General features: G+C 45.1%; 1 protein-coding gene across 1 annotated transcript in view; it reads right to left on the bottom strand.

The window, feature by feature from the left end:
• Window positions 1-10,727: 10,727 nt before the first annotated feature.
• The window catches only part of LOC135512264 (phospholipase ABHD3-like), a 33,725-nt gene continuing 22,025 nt past the window's right edge, over window positions 10,728-22,427 (bottom strand). Inside the window, exon 9 of the mRNA XM_064934111.1 lies at window positions 10,728-12,768. Coding sequence (XP_064790183.1) covers window positions 12,584-12,768 — 185 coding nt within the window. The 3' untranslated portion in view covers window positions 10,728-12,583. The remainder of the gene's footprint in view (window positions 12,769-22,427) is intronic.

The raw sequence follows: 22,427 nt of genomic DNA, 5'->3' as shown, positions 1-22,427 counted from the left end.
GGGCTACATATACCGCCCCCCCCTTCACCCTCCCTCCTCAAATGCATTGTCTCTACAGAGCTTTTTGAAATGCCATTGTTACAAAGCCCTTGACAAAGAAACCTAATGTCTCTCTCCTGAGGATTCCATCTCAAAAGTATGTTCAGTCGTTCAGCCCTCAGGGCAGTCTCTCTCTGTAGCTGGCAATACTGTACTTAATCTAACCACTCACAATTTGCATGATTAAAATATTAAATATCTGACATAATGAATTATGAAACAGAAGTAATTGAACGTCATTGCTTAGTTAGATCAGTAAGGGTGTGCGTGTGTCTGTGTGTCTAGTCAATACATCATAGGTCACATAGATTCCTGATATTATGAGTTTTGCCCTTGGGGGTGGTGTTTCACAGTAACACAACAATAATAACCACTATGATGGCGACAAAAAGGAAATCACGTGACTTGTCAACACTGTCTACTCAAATTACTCTTCCAGTCTTCTAGAGCTTACTGCGTGTGTGTGTTTTGTGTGTGCATGCTTGCGTGCGTTCAAGTGGTGTAGTGGAGGCTGTACACAGTGGGCATTGCGTATACTCACTTCTCAATCCCCACTGATTCATATCAAAGTAAAATTAATGTAACATGTCAATCTCTCCTGGCTCAAAGTGGAGGAGACATTGAATTCATTGTTACTTATATTTGTGAGAAGTACTGACGTTGAATGCACCAAGCTGTCTGTTTGAACTACTGGCACACAGATCGGGCACCAATGCATACCCAACAAGCAGAGGTAGAAAAGTACCCAATTGTGAAAGTCACCCAGGAAAATACTACTTCAGTAAAAGTCTAAAAGTACTTGGTTTTAAATATACTTACAGTGGCTTGCGAAAGTATTCACCCTTTGGCATTTTTTTGTTGCCTTACAATCTGGATTTAATTAATTTTTTGGGGGTTTGTATCATTTGATTTACACAACATGCCTACCACTTTGAAGACAAACAAGAAATAAGACAACAAAAAACAGCATGCATAACTATTCACCCCCCAAAGTCAATACTTTGTAGAGCCACCTTTTGCAGTAATTACAGCTGCAAGCCTCTTGGGGTATGTCTCTATAAGCTTGGCACAGCTACTGGGATTTTTGCCCATTCTTCAAGGCAAAACTGCTACAGCTCCTTCAAGTGGGATGGGTTACATTGGTGTACAGCAGGCTTTAAGTCATACCACAGACTCTCAATTGGATTGAGGTCTGTGCTTTGACTAGGCCATTCCAAGACATTTAAATGTTTCCCCTTAAACCACTCAAGTGTTGCTTTAGCAGTATGCTTAGGGTCCTTAACCTGCTTGAAGGTGAACCTCCGTCCCAGTCTCAAATCTCTGGAAGACTGAAACAGGTTTCCCTCAAAAATTTCCCTGTATTTAGCACCGTCCAACATTCATTCAATTCTGACCAGTTTCCCAGTCCCTACCAATGAAAAACATCCCCACAGCAAGATGCTGCCACCACCATGCTTCCCTGTGGGGATGGTGTTCTCAGGGTGATGATAGGTGTTGAGTTTGGCCAGACATAGCATTTTCCTTGATGGCCAAAAAGCTCAATTTAGTCTCATCTGACCAGAGTACATTCTTCCTTATGTTTGGGGAGTCTCCCACATCTCTTTTGGTGAACACCAAATGTGTTGGCTTATTTTCTAATTTAAGCAATGGCTTTTTTTCTGGCCATTCTCCATAAAGCCTTGCTCTGTGGAGTGTATGGCTTAAAGTGGTTGTAATGAGGTCTGTGTGTAGCTAGTGTAGAGGAGTCAGGCGCAGGACAACAGATATCAGTAAATAAATGTACTTTACTCAACATATACAAATGCAAAACAGAAAGAGAGTATCCGTGTTACATACAAATAATTACTCACAAACAGACATGGGGGAACAGAGGGTTAAATAATGAAAAAGTAATTGGGGAATTGAAACAAGGTGTGAAAGACAAAACAAATGGAAAATTAAAAGTGAATCGGCGATGGCTAGAAGGCCGGTGATGTCGACCTCCGAATGCCGCCCGAACAAGGAGAAGGACCGACTTTGGCGGAAATCGTGACAGTGGTCCTATGGACAGATACTCCAATCTCCGCTGTGGAGCTTTGCTGCTCCTTCAGGGTTATCTTTGATCTCTTTGTTTCCTCTCTGATTATAATGCCCTCCTTGCCTGGTCCATGAGTTTTGGTGGGCGGCCCTCTCTTGGCAGGTTTGTTGTGGTGCCAAATTCTTTAAAAATAAATCTAATGGATTTAATGGTGCTCCGTGGGATGTTCAAAGTTTCTGATATTTTTTTATAACCCAACCCTGATCTGTACTTCTCCACAACTTTGTCCTTGACCTGTTTGGAGAGAGAGCTCCTTGGTCTTCAGGGTTGCTGGCTTGGTGGTGACCCTTGCTTCGTGGTGTTGCAGACATTGGTGCCTTTCAGAACAGGTGTATATATACTGAGATCATGTGACAGATCATGTGACAGATGATGTGACACTTTTATTGCACACGTGGACTTTATTTAACTAATTATGTGACTTCTGAAGGTAATTGGTTGCACCTGATCTTATTGAAGGGCGTCATAGCAAAGGGGGTGAATACATATGCACCCACCACTTTTCCGTTGTTGTTTTTATAACATTTTTTGAAACAAGTAAAAAAAAATATTTCACTTCACCAATTTGGACTATTGTGTATGTTGATTACATGAAATCCAAATAAAATCCATTTAAACTACAGGTTGTAATGCAACAAAATAGGAAAAACAGCAAGGGGCTGAATACTTTTGCAAGGCACTGTAAGTATCAAAATTAAATGGAATTGCTAAAATGTATCAAAAGTAAAAGTAAAATATACAAATCATTTAAAATTCCTTATATTACGCACTCGAGATGGAACAATTGTCTTTCTTTTTCTATTGACGGATGGTTGGGGGTACACTAACACTCAGACATAATTTACAAACAAAGCATTCGTGTTTAGTGAGTCTGCCAGATCAGATGCCGTAGGTATGACCTCTTGATAAGTGCGTGAATTGGACCATTTTCCTGTCAAAATGTAATAAGTACTTTTTGGGTGTCATGGAAAATGTATGGAGTAAAAAGTATATTATTTTCTTTCGGACTGTAATTTAGTAAAAGTAAAAAGTTGGCAAAAATAAAAATAGTAAAGTAAAGTACAGACACCCCAAAAACGACCAAAGTATTTTACTTAAGTACATTACACCACTGCCCACAAGACATGCCACCAGAGGTGTCTTCACAGTCACCAAGTCCAGAACAGACTATGGGAGGCGCACCTTACTACATAGAGCCATGACTACATGGAACTCTATTCCGCATCAAGTAACTCATGGCAGCAGTAAACTTAGATAAAAAAACAGATAAAAATGCACCTTATGGAACAGCGGTGACTGTGAAGAGACAAAAACACAGACACAGACACATGCAAACACACGCATGATAACATACGCATTTTATTGTGTTACTTTTAATTATTTTTTACTTTCGTTTATTTGGTAAATATTTTCTTAACTCTTCTTGAACTGCACTGTTGGTTAAGGGCTTGTAAAGTAAGCATTTCACAGTAAGGTCTAAACTTGTTGTATTAGGCGCATGTGACAAATAAAGTTTGATTTGATTTGACTATACACAGCCTCCTTAGGATGAAGAGGCGCTGTTGCACCTTCTTCAACATACTGTCTGGGTGGACCATCATTTCAGATTGTCAGTGACGTGTACACCGAGGAACTTGAAGCTTTCCACCTTCTCCACTGCGATCCCATCAGTGTGGATAGTGGCGTGTTACCCCTGCTTTTTCTTGAAGTCCAAGATCAGCTTTTTTGTTTTGCTGACGTTGAGGGAGAGGTTATTTTCCTGGCACCACTCCACCAGGGCCCTCACCTCTACCCTGTAGGCTGTCTCATCATTGTTGGTAATCAGGTCTACTATGTTTGTGTCTTCTGCAAACTTGATGCTTGAGTTGGAGACTTGTGGCCATGCAGTCTTGGGTGAACTGGGAGTACATGAGGGGGCTGAGTACGCACACTTGTGGGTCCCCTGTGTTGAGGATCAGTGAAGTAGAGGTGTTGTTTCCTACCTTCATCACCTGGGGGTGGCCCGTCAGGAAGTCCAGGACCCAGTTGCACAGGGTGGGGTTCAGACCCAAGGCCCTGAGCTTGATGATGAGCTTGGAGGGTACTATGGTGTTGAAGGCTGAGCTATAGTCAATGAACAGCATTCTTACATAGGTATTCCTCTTGTCCAGGTGGGATAGAGCAGTGTGCAGTGCAATGGCGATTGCATCGTTTGTGAATCTATTGGGGTGGTAAGCAAATTGAAGTGGGTCTAGTGTGTCAGGTAAGGTAGAGGTGATAGGATCCTTAACTAGCCTTTCAAAGCACTTCGTTATGACAGAAGTGAGTGTTACGGGGCGATAGTCATTTAGTTCAGTTATCTTTGCCCTCTTGAGTACAGGAACAATGGTGGACATATTGAAGCAAGTGGGGACAGCAGACTGGGATAGGGAGAGATTGAATATGTCCGTAAACACTCCAACCAGCTGGTCTGCGCATGCTCAGAGGACGCGGCTAAGGATGCCGTCTGGATCGACAGCCTTGCGAGGGTTAACACGCTTAAATGTCCTACTCACATCGGCCACGAAGAATGAGAGCCCACAGTCCTTGGGAGCTAGCCGCGTCGATGGCACTGTGTTATCCTCAAAGCAGGCAAAGAAGGTGTTTAGGTTGTCTGGGAGCAAGACGTTGGTGTCCGCGACGTGGATGGTTTTCCCTTTGGAATTTCTGATTATCTGTAGACCCTGCCACATACGTCTCGTGTTTGAGCCATTTAATTGCGTCTCCACTTTGTCTCTATACTGACGTTTTGCCTGTTTGATTGCCTTATGGAGGGAATAACTACACGGTTTGTATTCAATCATATTCCCAGTCATTTTGACATGGTTAAATGTGGTGGTATCAATAATCATGATTATTATTCAATTTTTTCCCCCAATTTCGTGATATCCAATTGGTAGTTACAGTATTGTCCCATTGCTGCAACCACCGTACGGACTCGGGAGAGGCGAAGGTCGAGAGCCGTGCTTCCTTCGAAACATGACCCCACCAAGCCACACTGCTTCTTGACACATTGCCCGCTTAACCCGGAAGCCAGCTGAACCAATGTGTTGGAGGAAACACCGTACACCTGGAAACCATGTCAGCGTGCATTACGTCCAGCCCGCCACAGGAGTCGCTAGAGCGCAACAGGACAGGGACAAACCCTCCCCTAACCCGGACAACACTGGGCCAATTGCGCGCCGCCTCATGGGTCTCCCGGTCGTGGCCAGCTCGTCTACTTTATTGTCCAAAGACTTAACATTAGCGAGTAATACACTCAGAAGCAGTGGATGGTGTTGCCTACTCCTGAGTCGGACTAGAAGTCCACTCTGAATACCTTTTTTCCGCCGGCGGCGTCTTGGAGCAGACTCTGGGATAAGTTCATTTTCCCTGGAGGTTGCGAACAAAGGATCCAATTCGGGAAAGTCGTATTCCTGGTCATAATTCTGGTGAGTTACTGCCGCTCTGATATCCAAAAGTTATTTCCGGCTGTATAGAATGACACAAAAACCGTTCTGGGCTAATAGTCTAAGAAATAACCCACCAAAAAACAAAATACTACAAAGTTGCTTAGTAGCTAGAAGCATTTACATTTTTACATTTAAGTCATTTAGCAGACGCTCTTATCCAGAGCGACTTACAAATTGGTGAATTCACCTTCTGACATCCAGTGGAACAGCCACTTACAATAGTGCATCTAAATCATTTAAGGGGGGAGAAGGATTACTTATCCTATCCTAGGTATTCCTTGAAGAGGTGGGGTTTCAGGTGTCTCCGGAAGGTGGTGATTGACTCCGCTGTCCTGGCGTCGTGAGGGAGTTTGTTCCACCATTGGGGGGCCAGAGCAGCGAACAGTTTTGACTGGGCAGAGCGGGAACTGTACTTCCTCAGTGGTAGGGAGGCGAGCAGGCCAGAGGTGGATGAACGCAGTGCCCTTGTTTGGGTGTAGGGCCTGATCAGAGCCTGGAGGTACTGCGGTGCCGTTCCCCTCACAGCTCCGTAGGCAAGCACCATGGTCTTGTAGCGGATGCGAGCTTCAACTGGAAGCCAGTGGAGAGAGCGGAGGAGCGGGGTGACGTGAGAGAACTTGGGAAGGTTGAACACCAGACGGGCTGCGGCGTTCTGGATGAGTTGTAGGGGTTTAATGGCACAGGCAGGGAGCCCAGCCAACAGCGAGTTGCAGTAATCCAGACGGGAGATGACAAGTGCCTGGATTAGGACCTGCGCCGCTTCCTGTGTGAGGCAGGGTCGTACTCTGCGGATGTTGTAGAGCATGAACCTACAGGAACGGGCCACCGCCATGATGTTGGTTGAGAACGACAGGGTGTTGTCCAGGATCACGCCAAGGTTCTTAGCGCTCTGGGAGGAGGACACAATGGAGTTGTCAACCGTGATGGCGAGATCATGGAACGGGCAGTCCTTCCCCGGGAGGAAGAGCAGCTCCGTCTTGCCGAGGTTCAGCTTGAGGTGGTGATCCGTCATCCACACTGATATGTCTGCCAGACATGCAGAGATGCGATTCGCCACCTGGTCATCAGAAGGGGGAAAGGAGAAGATTAATTGTATGTCGTCTGCATAGCAATGATAGGAGAGACCATGTGAGGTTATGACAGAGCCAAGTGACTTGGTGTATAGCGAGAATAGGAGAGGGCCTAGAACAGAGCCCTGGGGGACACCAGTGGTGAGAGCGCGTGGTGAGGAGACAGATTCTCGCCACGCCACCTGGTAGGAGCGACCTGTCAGGTAGGACGCAATCCAAGCGTGGGCCACGCCGCAGATGCCCAACTCGGAGAGGGTGGAGAGGAGGATCTGATGGTTCACAGTATCGAAGGCAGCCGATAGGTCTAGAAGGATGAGAGCAGAGGAGAGAGAGTTAGCTTTAGCAGTGCGGAGCGCCTCCGTGATACAGAGAAGAGCAGTCTCAGTTGAATGACTAGTCTTGAAACCTGACTGATTTGGATCAAGAAGATCATTCTGAGAGAGATAGCGGGAGAGCTGGCCAAGGACGGCACGTTCAAGAGTTTTGGAGAGAAAAGAGAGAAGGGATACTGGTCTGTAGTTGTTGACATCGGAGGGATCGAGTGTAGGTTTTTTCAGAAGGGGTGCAACTCTCGCTCTCTTGAAGACGGAAGGGACGTAGCCAGCGGTCAGGAATGAGTTGATGAGCGAGGTGAGGTAAGGGAGAAGGTCTCCGGAAATGGTCTGTAGAAGAGAGGAGGGGATAGGGTCAAGCGGGCAGGTTGTTGGGCGGCCGGCCGTCACAAGAAGCGAGATTTCATCTGGAGAGAGAGGGGAGAAAGAGGTCAGAGCACAGGGTAGGGCAGTGTGAGCAGAACCAGCGGTGTCGTTTGACTTAGCAAACGAGGATCGGATGTCGTCGACCTTCTTTTCAAAATGGTTGACGAAGTCATCTGCAGAGAGGGAGGAGGGGGGAGGGGGGGGAGGATTCAGGAGGGAGGAGAAGGTGGCAAAGAGCTTCCTAGGGTTAGAGGCAGATGCTTGGAATTTAGAGTGGTAGAAAGTGGCTTTAGCAGCAGAGACAGAGGAGGAAAATGTAGAGAGGAGGGAGTGAAAGGATGCCAGGTCCCCAGGGAGGCGAGTTTTCCTCCATTTCCGCTCGGCTGCCCGGAGCTCTGTTCTGTGAGCTCGCAATGAGTCGTCGAGCCACGGAGCCTGAGGGGAGGACCGAGCCGGCCTGGAGGATAGGGGACATAGAGAGTCAAAGGATGCAGAAAGGGAAGAGAGGAGGGTTGAGGAGGCAGAATCAGGAGATAGGTTGGAGAAGGTTTGAGCAGAGGGAAGAGATGATAGGATGGAAGAGGAGAGAGTAGCGGGGGAGAGAGAGCGAAGGTTGGGACGGCGCGATACCATCCGAGTAGGGGCAGTGTGGGAAGTGTTGGATGAGAGCGAGAGGGAAAAGGATACAAGGTAGTGGTCGGAGACTTGGAGGGGAGTTGCAATGAGGTTAGTGGAAGAACAGCATCTAGTAAAGATGAGGTCGAGCGTATTGCCTGCCTTGTGAGTAGGGGGGGAAGGTGAGAGGGTGAGGTCAAAAGAGGAGAGGAGTGGAAAGAAGGAGGCAGAGAGGAATGAGTCAAAGGTAGACGTGGGGAGGTTAAAGTCACCCAGGACTGTGAGAGGTGAGCCGTCCTCAGGAAAGGAGCTTATCAAGGCATCAAGCTCATTGATGAACTCTCCGAGGGAACCTAGAGGGCGATAAATGATAAGGATGTTAAGCTTGAAAGGGCTGGTAACTGTGACAGCATGGAATTCAAAGGAGGCGATAGACAGATGGGTCAGGGGAGAAAGAGAGAATGACCACTTGGGAGAGATGAGGATCCCGGTGCCACCACCCCGCTGACCAGAAGCTCTCGGGGTGTGCGAGAACACGTGGGCGGACGAAGAGAGAGCAGTAGGAGTAGCAGTGTTATCTGTGGTGATCCATGTTTCCGTCAGTGCCAAGAAGTCGAGGGACTGGAGGGAGGCATAGGCTGAGATGAACTCTGCCTTGTTGGCCGCAGATCGGCAGTTCCAGAGGCCACCGGAGACCTGGAACTCCACGTGGGTCGTGCGCGCTGGGACCACCAGATTAGGGTGGCCGCGGCCACGCGGTGTGGAGCGTTTGTATGGTCTGTGCAGAGAGGAGAGAACAGGGATAGATAGACACATAGTTGACAGGCTACAGAAGAGGCTACGCTAATGCAAAGGAGATTGGAATGACAAGTGGACTACACGTCTCGAATGTTCAGAAAGTTAAGCTTACGTAGCAAGAATCTTATTGACTAAAATGATTGAAATGATACAGTACTGCTGGAGTAGGCTAGCTGGCAGTGGCTGTGATGTTGATACTACACTAATCAAGTCGTTCCGTCGAGTGTAATAGTTTCTACAGTGCTGCTATTTGGGGCTAGCTAGCTAGCTAGCAGTGTTGATTGCGTTACGTTACGTTAAAAGAACGACAATAGCTGGCTAGCTAACCTAGAAAATCGCTCTAGACTACACAATTGTCTTAGATACAAAGACGGCTATGTAGCTAGCTAGCTACGATCAAACAAATCAAACCGTTGTACTGTAATAGTTTCTACAGTGCTGCTAGTCGGGGGCTAGCTGGCTAGCTAGCAGTGTTGATTGCGTTACGTTACGTTAAAAGAACGACAATAGCTGGCTAGCTAACCTAGAGAATCGCTCTAGACTACACAATTGTCTTAGATACAAAGACGGCTATGTAGCTAGCTAGCTACAATCAAACATGTCTGTCAGTGCCATCTTACCACATGTCACTGTTTCTCAAAGAATTGTTCATGCATGGCGCCATTCTTTCGCAGGTGTGGACAGTTTGTGAAACTGTTCGGAAAAAAAGTGAGTCCACCAAATCCGGCCAACCATAAAACAGCAAGCCTGGTATAGCGTGACAGATGTGTCATAACCTAGTAACCTGGTTGTGTGGCACATTACGGGTTATATGATAAGCCATGAGAAGTCTGTTCTTTGGCAAGCTGTAAAATTTTACTTTCACAGGACGTCTGAATATCCTTACACAGAACCCAAACCGGCTGCGCGCGTGCGCCATCGTGCATAAATGTATTTTGTCCCCTTACACCAAACGCGATCAAGTCATGCAGGTTAAAATATCAAAACAAACTCTGAACCAATTACATTAATTTGGGAACAGGTCGAAAAGCATTAAACATTTATGGCAATTTAGCTAGTTAGCTTGCACTAATTTGTCCTATTTAGCTAGCTTGCTGTTGCTAGCTAACATGTCCTGGGATATAAACATTGAGTTGTTATTTTACCTGAAATGCACAAGGTCCTCTTCTCCGACAATTAATCCACACATAAAATGGTCAACCGAATCGTTTCTAGTCATCTCTCCTCCTTCCAGGCTTTTTCATCTTTGAACTTATATGGTGATTAGCATCTACACTTTCATAGTATTACTACACCGACCGGCAACACAGTTCGTTGTTCAATCACCCACGTGGGTATAACCAATGAGGAGATGACACGTGGGCACCTGCTTCTATAAACCAATGAGGAGATGGAAGAGGCAGGACTTGCAGTGCGATCTGGGTCAGAAATAGAAAGGACTTCTATTTTAGCCCTTGGCAATGCAGACGTTCGTTGACGCGCGCGAGCAGTGTGGGTGCAATAATTGAATAACAGATTTATAAATGTATTTTGCACACACGACGTGAGCGGTGTGGTCAGCCTATTATAGGTTGTGTGAGGTCCTCTGACCGTGGACCAGAACTTAGAGCCTCATTACCATGTGACTCAGATCCAGATCATTTCCCAGCATACTGCAAAGATGTTAGTGTAAAGAGGGAAAATAAAATACATTGGAATATGTTTTCACTAAGGAGGAGTGATTAATGGAAGCATACCTCACACAACCTCTAATAGGGTGACCACATCCTCATGTCATTCTAGTCATGGAAAGAGGGATGGATGACACCACATAACTTGTTATTACACAATTGTTAGATGATACTGAAGCTGATGCCAACAGTGGGGTATTTTATCAAACCCTTAAAAGTCAATCAAATCAATTGAGGAAATGCATTTACAAGCAGAGCACTCGTAAAAGGAGAGACAGCAGACAAATGCACAAGGTTCCATTTTAATAATTTATTAAATGCAGCATAACACACTTCATACTAATACGTGCATATCTTTTTGCTGCGAATGTAAATAGAATTGATTGTTTTGTATATAAAATTAAACATAATATTGTATATATATATACTGTATATATAATGACAAACAAAACATGTCCTTTGTGCTACTGATTACGATGTAGTGTTGGTATTAGTCATACATTTCAGAACGGGATGACGTCATAACGATGAGACACATGCTACTTAACGGCCACGGGGCAAAATAGAGAAACATACAAATTCCACAGGAACAAAGTCATAGGTCCATATGAAATGAGACCCCATTTCCTACATTACTTTTGCCCAGGGTCCAAGAGGTTCTGGCCAAAGGTAGTGCACTATATATTGAATAGGGCGCCATTTTGTACACAGGCAATGTCTGAAGCAGTGCATTGGTGACAGTCCTGTTGCCATATCTGGTGCTACTTTTGCTAACTCCTTTGATGTAAACAAGTGCTTTATCGTTGTTTGCTGAAGTAGAACCAAACAGGCAACCCAGCTGCATTCATAATAGCCGGGTTGCCAGATCAGGTGTAACTTTTGCTACTTCTTTATAGTAAACAACTTTTTTGTCATTGTTTGCTGATACAGAACCAAACTGGCAACCCAGCTGCATTGATGATAGCCTAGTTGTCAGATATGGTGCAACTTTGCTTACTCCTTTATGGTAACCAACTCCTTTACCATTGTTATATGAAACAGAACCAAACTTGCAACCCATCTGCACTGATGATGACCTAGTTGCCAAATTTGGTGCTACTTTTGCTAACTCCTTTATGGTAAACAACTCCTTTATCATTGTTTTGATTAAGCAGAACCAAACTGGCAACCCAGCTGAATTGATGATATATGCATCAGGATGATATGCTCAGCAAATACCCTACAAGTACGGTAAAATACTGTAATACTGGCCCACAAAGTAACTAATACTTAGCTGTGTCCTCAACATCAGGACAAACAATAACATCCATGTGGTATTTGCATATTAATTTATTAGGCCTTTTGGGTATACTTATTTACATAGGAAAACTATTGAAATCAAGTGCGTTTGCAGGAAGGAATTAGAGGCATGGCTTGTTCAAACTAAAATAGTGCAAATTCACATTCCTTATAACTAGTAATGAGTTATCTCCATAACATTACATTGTTAGAGCTATTTTGTGTGCGTACAGGTAGAATGTGTGAATGAAAGTGCATGCAGAACAATTCAAGAGAACATTAATACTGTGATCTGTTGAGGTAAATTAAAAGGTATCACCTCGGAACCCAGAACTAAATCTCACGCTACTATAGCAGCTAGCTGTCACGAAAGATTAGGTTAGGTATTTTGTTGTTGTTGAATGGACTAAACATTCTTTAACATAAACTATTCACATTCATAACAGACAGACAGACAGACAGACAGACAGACAGACAGACAGACAGACAGACAGACAGACAGACAGACACTATGTAAAAAATAAATAATATCCCTGAGGACTAAAATCCTATTGATACAGAGTTTTTGTTGAGAACACTGACGGATGGAGAAAGACAGCTGAAATTATTCATATTTGAAGATACTAATGTGAACATACTCATCTTTTTGAAAAAAGCATGATATGAATTCATGGCTACATACATTGAATTAATGAATGTATGAAGGAATACATGAGTTGACGGACGACTGCTGTGTTGTGACAGGATGTGCCCTTCAAAATAAATAATGCTTTTTTTGCTTGTAGTGAGAGAGGGAGGGAGAAGGATTGGGGGGAGGAGGAAAGAAATGAAAGAAAGAGAGAGAGGGAGGGAGAAAAGGAATGTCGTACTAGCTGGAAAGGTCATTGAGGTCGCCACCCTGTTCTATGACGGCCTTGGCAAACTGCTTAAACACGCGGTCCATGTAGGTGCTCTGTCGGGGCCACAGGCCCTCCAGGAAACCAATATGGCCACCGTGGCAGGTGATGAGGAGGGCTAGGTTAGGGTTCTGCTTCACCGCCTCCACTGGAATGGCTGACGAGGAGAGAAGAAAAACATAGATTATTAAAAATCAGTGAAGCAGTGGACATACACCGAGCACTTGATTGGAGATTTGACTTCCAAAGCCCCACAGAAATACTGTATGCACGTACATATTCCGTGTAGTATAAATCTTGTCTTACACACTGATTAGGGCATTACAAGAATGTGCCCTGCACAAATCACAAACATTATACATGTACACTACCTTTTAAAACTTTGGGATCACTTAGAAATGTAATTGTTTTTGAATGAAAATCAAATGTATTTGTTAATTAAAATAACATACAGTGGGGCAAAATTGTATTTAGTCAGCCACCAATTGTGCAAGTTCTCCCACTTAAAAAGATGAGAGAGGCCTGTAATTTCCATCATAGGTACACTTCAACTATGATGGACAAAATGAGAAAAAAAAATCCAGAAAATCACATTGTAGGATTTTTTATGAATTTATTTGCAAATTATGGTGGCAAATAAGTATTTGGTCAATAACAAAAGTTGATCTCAATACTTTGTTATATACCCTTTGTTGGCAATGACAGTGGTCAAATGTTTTCTGTAAGTCTTCACGAGGTTTTCACACACTGTTGCTGGTATATTGACACCAAATTTGGATCAGCCTGTAGTGTGGTTTTCCACTTTAATTTTGAGTGTGACTCCAAATCCAGACCTCCATGGGTTGATAAATTTGATTTCCATTGATCATTTTTGTGTGATTTTGTTGTCAGCACATTGAAATATGTAAAGAAAAAAGTATTAAATAAGAATGTTTCATTCATTCAGCTCTAGGATGTGTTATTTTAGTGTTCCCTTTATTTGTTTGAGCAGTGTATATAAAGAAAACAAAGAATACTCAGGTCAGGGCGTGACAGCAGCCCCCCACAAAGGTACAGACTCTGGCCGCAGAAACCTAATCTAAAGGGGAGGGTACGGGTGGGCCTCTTTCACGGCGGCGTCTCGGGTGCGGCACGTGGACCCCGCTCTATCTCAGTCTTGGCCCACTTAGGTGGCAACTCAGTAGTGGGGACCCTCGCAGCGGGCCCCGGACTGAAGATCATCGTAGAGTGCGCCACTGGACTGAGGAGCGCCTCTGGACTGAGGGGCAATGCCGGACTGAGGGGTAGCTCCGGACTGGCTGACAGCTCTGGCGGCACCTGGCTGGCTGACGGCTCTGGCGCTCCTGGCTGGCTGACGGCTCTGGCGGCACCGGACAGGAGGGAGACTCTGGCGGCTCCGGACAGGAGGGAGACTCTGGCGGCTCCGGACAGGAGGGAGACTCTGGCGGCTCCGGACAGGAGGGAGACTCTGGCGGCTCCGGACAGGAGGGAGACTCTGGCGGCTCCGGACAGGAGGGAGACTCTGGCGGCTCCGGACAGGAGGGAGACTCTGGCGGATCCGGACTGGAGGGAGACTCTGGCGGATCCGGACTGGAGGGAGACTCTGGCGGATCCGGACTGGAGGGAGACTCTGGCGGATCCGGACTGGAGGGAGACTCTGGCTACAGAGTCAGAGTCCCGTCGTAGGAGGTTCCGGTCTGCGGCCCGTCGTTGGAGGTTCCGGTTTGTAGACTGTTGCCGGACGCTCTGGAGGGAGACTCTGGCGGATCCGGCCCGTCGTAGGAGGTTCCGGTCTGCGGCCCATCGTTGGAGGTTCCGGTTTGTAGACTGTTGCCGGACGCTCTGGACTGGGTACTGCTGCCGGACGCTCTGGACTGGGTACTGTTGCCGGACGCTCTGGGCTGGGTACTGTAGCCGGACGCTCTGGGCTGGGTACTGTAGCCGGACGCTCTGGAATGGGTACTGTTGCCGGATGCTCTGGACTGGGTACTGTTGTCGGATGCTCTGGCGAGGCGCACTGTAGGCCTGGTGCGTGGTGCCAGCACTGGAGGTACCGGGAAGGGGACACGCACCTCAGAGCGAGTGCAGGGAGGAGGAACAGGGCGTACAGGGCTCTGGAGACGCACAGGAAAACTGGTGCGTGGTGTTGGCACTGGTGGTACTGGGCTGGGGACACGTACCTCAGGGCGAGTGCAGGGAGCAGGCACAGGACGTACGGGCTGTGGAGGCGTACTGGAGGTCTGGAGTGTAAAGCTGAAACAACCCGTCCTGGCTGGATGCTCATTCTAGCCCGGCCAATACGAGGAGCTGGAATATAGCGCACCGGGCTAGAAATGCGCACTGGAGACACCGTGCGCATCTCTGCATAACACGGTGCCTGACCAGTTACACGCTCCCCACTGTAAGCATGAGGAGTTGGCTCAGGTCTCCTACCTGACTTAGCCAATCTCCTCGTGTCCCTCCCCCCCAAAATTTCTTCGGGCTGCCTCTCGGGCTTCCGTGCTAGCCAAGTACCCTTCTATCTTCGCCGTTCCTCCATTCTCCTGTATCCCTCCTCGCACTGTTCCAAAGAATCCCATGCAGGCTCTGGCACTCTCCCTGGATCGATCGACCAACTCTCAATCTCCTCCCAGGTTGTTACCCATTCATCCTTCTCTCGGGTCCATTTCTCCATTAAGCGCTGTTCCTCCCAATCACGCTGCTTGGTCCTTTTAAGGTGGATTATTCTGTCACGATCGTCATATGGAGTAGACCAAAGCGCAGCGTGGTTAGAATACATTCTTCTTTATTGAAGGAAGAACACTTAAACAAAACAACAAAACAATAAGACGAACGTGACCGCTAACGAAACACTGAGCTAACGTGCAACATAACATAGACAATAACCCACGAAATACCCAAAGAAGATGGCTGCCTAAATATGGTTCCCAATCAGAGACAACGATAAACACCTGCCTCTAATTGAGAACCAATCTAGGCAACCATAGACCTACATAAACACCTAGATGGAAAACAACCCCATAAATCTACAAAACCCCTAGACAGTACAAAAACCCTAGATGAGACAAAAACACACATACCACCCTCATCACAACCTGACCTAACCAAAATATATAAAGAAAACAAAGAATACTCAGGTCAGGGCGTGACACGTACTTTGGTGTGAAAAGTGCAAGTCAATCTCAGAACAACAGCAAAGGACCTTGTGAAGATGCTGGAGGAAACAGGTACAAAAGTATCTATATCCACAGTAAAACGAGTCCTATATCGACATAACCTGAAAGGCCGCTCAGCAAGGAAGAAGCCACTGCTCCAAAACTGTCATAAAAAAGCCAGACTATGGTTTGCAACTGCAACTACTGAACCGCTTCGGCGTAACAAACACAAGTCCAACATTTATCGGAAACTGTTAAACTACCTGTTCACTACCCTCCTGCTCTCCGGGGATGTACAACTCAATCCTGGGCCCAATATCACCGAGCCAGTGATACGCACCGGAGTGGAGAGCGGTGGATGGCCTCGTCCACTGGTCGTTGCCGCTGTGGAGGTGGGTGAGTGCTATGGTCCTATGGTTTCTCTCGACTCACCCGGCTCCAGGATAGATTTTGACTCTTCAAACATACCAGAGTCGCTATATGCGATCCCTGACTCTGCTTCTGGTACGCAAGCTATTTTAATTAGTTCCCTGCATCCAGTGCAGGCGGGAGGGATTGTTAATTGCGCTACTGAACTGCCCCTAATCAAAACGAAACAAAACGGCCTAAACCCAGCCGTCAGAAAACACAGAAAATGTAACTTTTTCGTGTGTGTCAATGTGTGTCAATCACACTCGAGTCATCTGGGACCCACGAGCTAAGCCCAAGGGACTACTAGGGGGGCACTTGAACATTCATAGCGTCATTCCAAAAAGTGATCAAAGTCAACATCTACTCACAGACTCCAACCTTGACTTTCTGTGCCTCTCAGAGACATGGCTCCATAAACACTCTCCATATGCTGCTTTGATTGTGCCTGGCTACAATGTTTTCAGGAGAGACAGGATTGAAGGAATAGGAGGGGTGTGATGATTTACATTAAAGAACATATCCGATGTAAACAAATTGAGTGGTCATGTGATAATGAACTAGAATGTATCGGCCTGAACGTTACACTGTCTCCCCAAATGTATTTTACCCTCATTGGAATGTATAGGCCACTTTCCACCAAAAGTGTGTTTTTTGATCAGTTTAATACCATGCTTAGGAAATGTGATTTTGGGAAAGAGGTCATCTTAATGGGAGATTTTAACATTAATTATGAAGACAAGTGTTGTAGGAAAACCCTCAAACGGATCACTAATACCTTTGACCTTACACAGCTAGTTAAAGGGCCAACCAGGGTGACTTGTTGCTCTAAAACACAGATTGATTTGGTTGGTGTTCAGTAATAAACCAGAGAGAGTGACTAAATCATTCAATATGGTTACTGGGCTGTCTGATCATAATCTGACACTTATATCCAGAAAGCTGTCTAAGAGCAGGTTTAACCTCTCTACTGTTAGAAAGCCGGATCAACTCAGAATACCTAAGAGTGAATTAAACTATTTTGAAAAAGCAATTAAGGGAATAAACTGGAATGATCTCTTGTCCTATACAGACGTGGAAGCTGATAGTCAGGTTTTCTATCCACAATCCAGACTACAATAAATGGCTTCCTAAAGAAAATCAAATCCAAACCTGGCCAAAAGAGCACTCTTCCTTGGCTAAATGGAGAAATCTGGAAATTGATGAAAGAACGAGATTATGCTCTAAAAATAGCCCTAAAATCTAAATTAGAGCATGACAGACGTAGGTTTACCATGTTGAGAAATAAGGTGATGAAAGAAATCAGACAGGCCAAGGCAAACTTTTTATTAACATAATTGGTGAAGCAAAGGGAAATTCTAAATTGGTATGGGAGAAGCTAAAAAAGTTAACAGGGAAAGACCATAGTAACACTGCAAAAAGACTAGAAATCATGGTGAATAACAATCTAACACAGGATGCAGTCGAAATAGCAATAGCCTTCAATTCCTACTTTATTGATTCTGTCAGGGTACTGACACAGAACCCCTCCACTGGTTTCTTGGGCTCAGTGCTAGTGAATGACACTCAACCTGTCTTCATCATAAGGGAGGTTTCTGAGTCAAAGGTGAACAAGGTGATTAGCTCACTAAAGAACTCTAAAGCCAAAGATGTGTTTGGGATGGACTCTACCTTTCTTAAAAACTACAAAGAGTCACTCATTGGCCCCATTACTAAGGTCACCAACACATCTATTGGTCTCGGTGTGTTTCCAAGGGTATGGAAGTCGGCCATAATAACGGCCATCTTTAAATCAGGCGACCCTGCTGACGTGAGTAACTACGGCCCATTAGTATAATACCTGTGGTGTCAAAGGTTGTTGAAAAGTGTGTAGCAGAACAACTGATTGCCCACCTCAACAACAGTCCCTTCACATTACACTCCATGCAGTTTGGCTTCAGAGCGAAACACTCCACAGAAACGGCCAACTGCTTTCTTCTGGAAAATGTGAAGTCCAAGATGGACAAAGGGGGGGCTGTTGGGGCTGTGTTTCTGGACCTAAGGTAGGCTTTTGATACTGTTAACCATGAGATTCTCATCACAAAATTGTCCAAGTTCAACATTTCCCCTGATGCCTTGAGATGGATGAAATCATACCTTGAAGGCAGAACTCAGTGTGTCAGAGTGAGCAATGAGCTGTCGCCCACTCGTAGCTATGATGTGGGCGTGCCCCAAGGGTCAATACTGGGGCCCCTCCTGTTCAGCCTGTACATTAATGATCTGCCTTCTGTCTGTACTGGTTCTGAAGTTCAAATGTATGCAGATGATACAGTGATATATGTGCATGCAAAGAACAAACAACAAGCTGCACAAGAACTCACTACTGTAATGGTCCAGGTTACAAAGTGGCTCAGTGACTCGTGTCTGCATCTCAATGTGAAAAAAACTGTTTGCATGTTCTTCACAAAGAGGGCAACAGATGCTACTGAGCCAGATGTCTATGTGTCAGGGGAGAAGCTCCAGGTGGTATCCGATTTTAAGTACCTTGGCATCATACTTGATTCCAACCTCTCTTTTAAAAAGCATGTGAAAAAGGTCATTCAAATCACTAAATTCAACCTAGCTAATTTCCGATTTATACGAAATTGTTTGACTACAGAGGTACCAAAACTGTACTTCAACTCTATGATACTCCTCCACTTAACATACTGCTTGACTAGTTGGGCCCAAGCTTGCTGTACAACATTAAAACATATTCAGTCTGTCTACAAACAGGCTCTCAAAGTGCTTGATAGGAAGCCCAATAGCCATCATCATTGTCACATCCTTAGAAAGCATGAGCTCTTGAGTTGGGAAAATCTTGTGCAATACACCGACGCATGTCTTGTATTCAAGATCCTTAATGGCCTGGCTCCCCCTCCACTCAATATTTTTGTTAAACAGAAAACCCAGACATATGGCAGCTGATCCACAAGGTCTGCCATGAGAGGTGTCTGTATAATTCCCCTAAGGAAAAGCACCTTTAGTAAATCTGCATTCTCTGTGAGAGCTTCCCATGTCTGGAATACACTGCCATCAGACACACATAACTGCACCACATATCACACTTTCACAAAATGCTTGAAGACATGGTCAAGGTCAATCAGATTTGTGAACATGGTCCCTAGCTGTGTGTTGCCGCTTTCCATGTTGTCTGTTGTCTGTAGCTTGTGAGGTGTGGAAACACTTTGGGGACAAAGATCGTACTTTTTGGAGAAATGTCCTCTGGTCTGATGGAAAAAAAAAGTAGAACTGTTTGGCCATAATGACCATCGTTATGTTTGGAGGAAAAAGGGGGAGGCTTGCAAGCCGAAGAATACCATCCCAACCGTGAAGCACGGGGGTGGCAGCATCATGTTGTGGGGGTGCTTTTCTGCAGGAGGGACTGGTGCACTTCACAAAATAGATGGCATCATGAGGGAGAAAAATGATGTGGATATATTGAAGCAACATCTCAAGACATCAGTCAGGAAGTTAAAGCTTGGTCGCAAATGGGTCTTCCAAATAGACAATGGCCCCAAGCATACTTTCAAAGTTGTGGCAAAATGGCTTAAGGACAACAAAGTCAAGGTAATGGAGTGGCCATCACAAAGCCCTGACCTGAATCCCATAGAAAATTTGTGGGCAGAACGGAAAGAACGCGTGCGAGCATGGAGGCCTACATACCTGACTCAGTTACACCAGCTCTGTAAGGAGGAATGGGCCAAAAATCACCAAACTTATTGTGGGAAGCTTGTGGAAGGCTACCCGAAACGTTTGACCCAAGTTAAACAATTTAAAGGCAATGCTACCAAATACTAATTGAGTGTATGTAAACTTCTGACCCACTGGGAATGTGATGAAATAAATAAAAGCTGAAATAAATAATTCTCTCTATTATTATTCGGGACATTTCACATTTTTAAAATAAAGTGATGATTCTAACTGACCTAAGACAGGAAATGTTTACTAGGATTAAATGTCGGGAATTGTGAAAAACTGAGTTTAAATGTATTTGGTTAAGGTTCGTTGTTGGGAGAAAGAGAGGAGGACCAAGGTGCAGCGTGGTAAGTATTCATTATGCCTTTTAATGAAAACGAATACTCGAAGAAAACAACAAAAACGATAAACAACAAGGTTCTGGATGGTGAACATACACTACAGAAAATTATCACCCACAACTCAAAAGTGAAACCAGGCTACCTAAGTATGGTTCTCAATCAGGGACAACGATTGACAGCTGCTTCTGATTGAGAACCATACCAGGCCAAACACAGAATTCCAATTTATAGAAAAAGGAACATAGACTGCCCACCCCAACTCACGCCCTGACCATACTAAAACAAAGACAAAACAAAGGATCTCAGGTTAGAACGTGACAGTGTATGTAAACTTCCAACTTCAACTGTAGCTATAAAATCTGACTGTAGTTTTGACACAACCAGATCAACAGTTGGGGCAATAGCATACATAATAGTATCATCCGCATATAGATTAGGTTTTTTAACAGATTGACCAATGGTGTTTATATAAATATTGAAGAGAATAGGTCCCAAAATCGACCACATTTATGCACTTCAAGAAATTCCGACTTAACCCCATCAATCACGATAACCTGAGTTCTGTCACTAAAATAATCATGAAACCGTGAAAAGGCGTCAGAGCTCAGGCCTAACGAGGACAACTCCTTCAATAAAATAGCATGATCAACAGTATCAAAAGCTTTTTACTGGTCCACAACGAAGCAGCATTTCATTTTAGTGTCTAAACCTTTGACATCATTAACAACTAAAATGATTGTTGTAATAGTGCTTTGCCTATGCCTAAACCCTGATTGGTTAACATTTCTCAGATAAAAAAGAGCAAAGTTGTACAATTGGCTCCAATTGGTCGGCCCCTGTGGATTTCTTATTGACTATTGCTACAAAGCATCCAGGACTTATTTTTCTTTAATTAGCCTAAAAGACAAGCTTTGACTATCATTTCTCTCATCATACAGCAAGTTTCCCCTATCAGCATCCAGCCCAGTATCATTGTGAAAGGCTTAGAAGTTATTTCAAAGAGATAGCCTGCTGAAATAAAATGGTGATTAAATGCATCAATGATGGCATTTTTACCATAATGAGGCCAGTATCTGAAGGAATTTGTTGTGACAGAGAAGAGGAAGTACAACCCTTCAGGGATTTGACAGTTTTCCAGAATTTACCCGGGTTCCCATGACAATCCGAATGAGCGGTTACATAATCAGATTTAGCCTTTCTGATTTGTCTTACACAATGATTCCTCAGCTGCTTAAAAGCTTGCCAGTCTGAGCCTAAGCCTGTGTTCCTGGCCTTGACTCAAGCATTATATTTTTTATGAATATATACTTCTATATACTTCTGATACTTCTTCTGATTCTGATTCCAGGGCCGTGTAGGCTTGGTCACCAGCTGGGTTAGGTTTAGATCATTACAAATGTCTTTTAGATTTCATTTTAGATTGCTTTTCCCAATCATAATTTAGGTCACCCAGGATAATAACTTCTGATTTAGTAAAATAAGACAACAAACTAGTTACCTCCTTGACCACTATAACAGTGATGGGTATATTTTCCCCCAGACAAGATGTCTTCTACATTTGTCTTTGGCTGCATTGTCTTTCGGTATCGGCCTTGCTTATCAGCTATGTAATCAACATGGAGGGCCAGTGTTGTGCTATGTAACCAACATGGAGGGCCAGTGGTGGGCTTTGTAACCAACATGGAGGGCCAGTGGGAGGCTTTGTAACCAACATGGAGGGCCAGTGGTGGGCTTTGTAACCAACATGGAGGGCCAGTGGGAGGCTATGTAACCAACATGTAGGGCCGGTGTTGTGCTATGTAACCAACATGGAGGGCCAGTGGTGGGCTTTGTAACCAACATGGAGGGCCAGTGGGAGGCTTTGTAACCAACATGGAGGGCCAGTGGTGGGCTTTGTAACCAACATGGAGGGCCAGTGGGAGGCTATGTAACCAACATGGAGGGCCAGTGGTAGGCTTTGTAACCAACATGGAGGGCCAGTGGTGGGCTTTGTAACCAACATGGAGGGCCAGTGGGAGGCTATGTAACCAACATGGAGGGCCGGTGTTGTGCTATGTAACCAACATGGAGGGCCAGTGGTGGGCTTTGTAACCAACATGGAGGGCCAGTGGGAGGCTATGTAACCAACATGGAGGGCCGGTGTTGTGCTATGTAACCAACATGGAGGGCCAGTGGTGGGCTTTGTAACCAACATG

The sequence above is a fragment of the Oncorhynchus masou genome, chromosome 3, assembly GCF_036934945.1.
Source record: "Oncorhynchus masou masou isolate Uvic2021 chromosome 3, UVic_Omas_1.1, whole genome shotgun sequence".
Classification (NCBI taxonomy): domain Eukaryota; kingdom Metazoa; phylum Chordata; class Actinopteri; order Salmoniformes; family Salmonidae; genus Oncorhynchus; species Oncorhynchus masou.
Note: the sequence above shows the minus strand (reverse complement) of the source record. Positions and strands in the feature narration are given on the sequence as shown.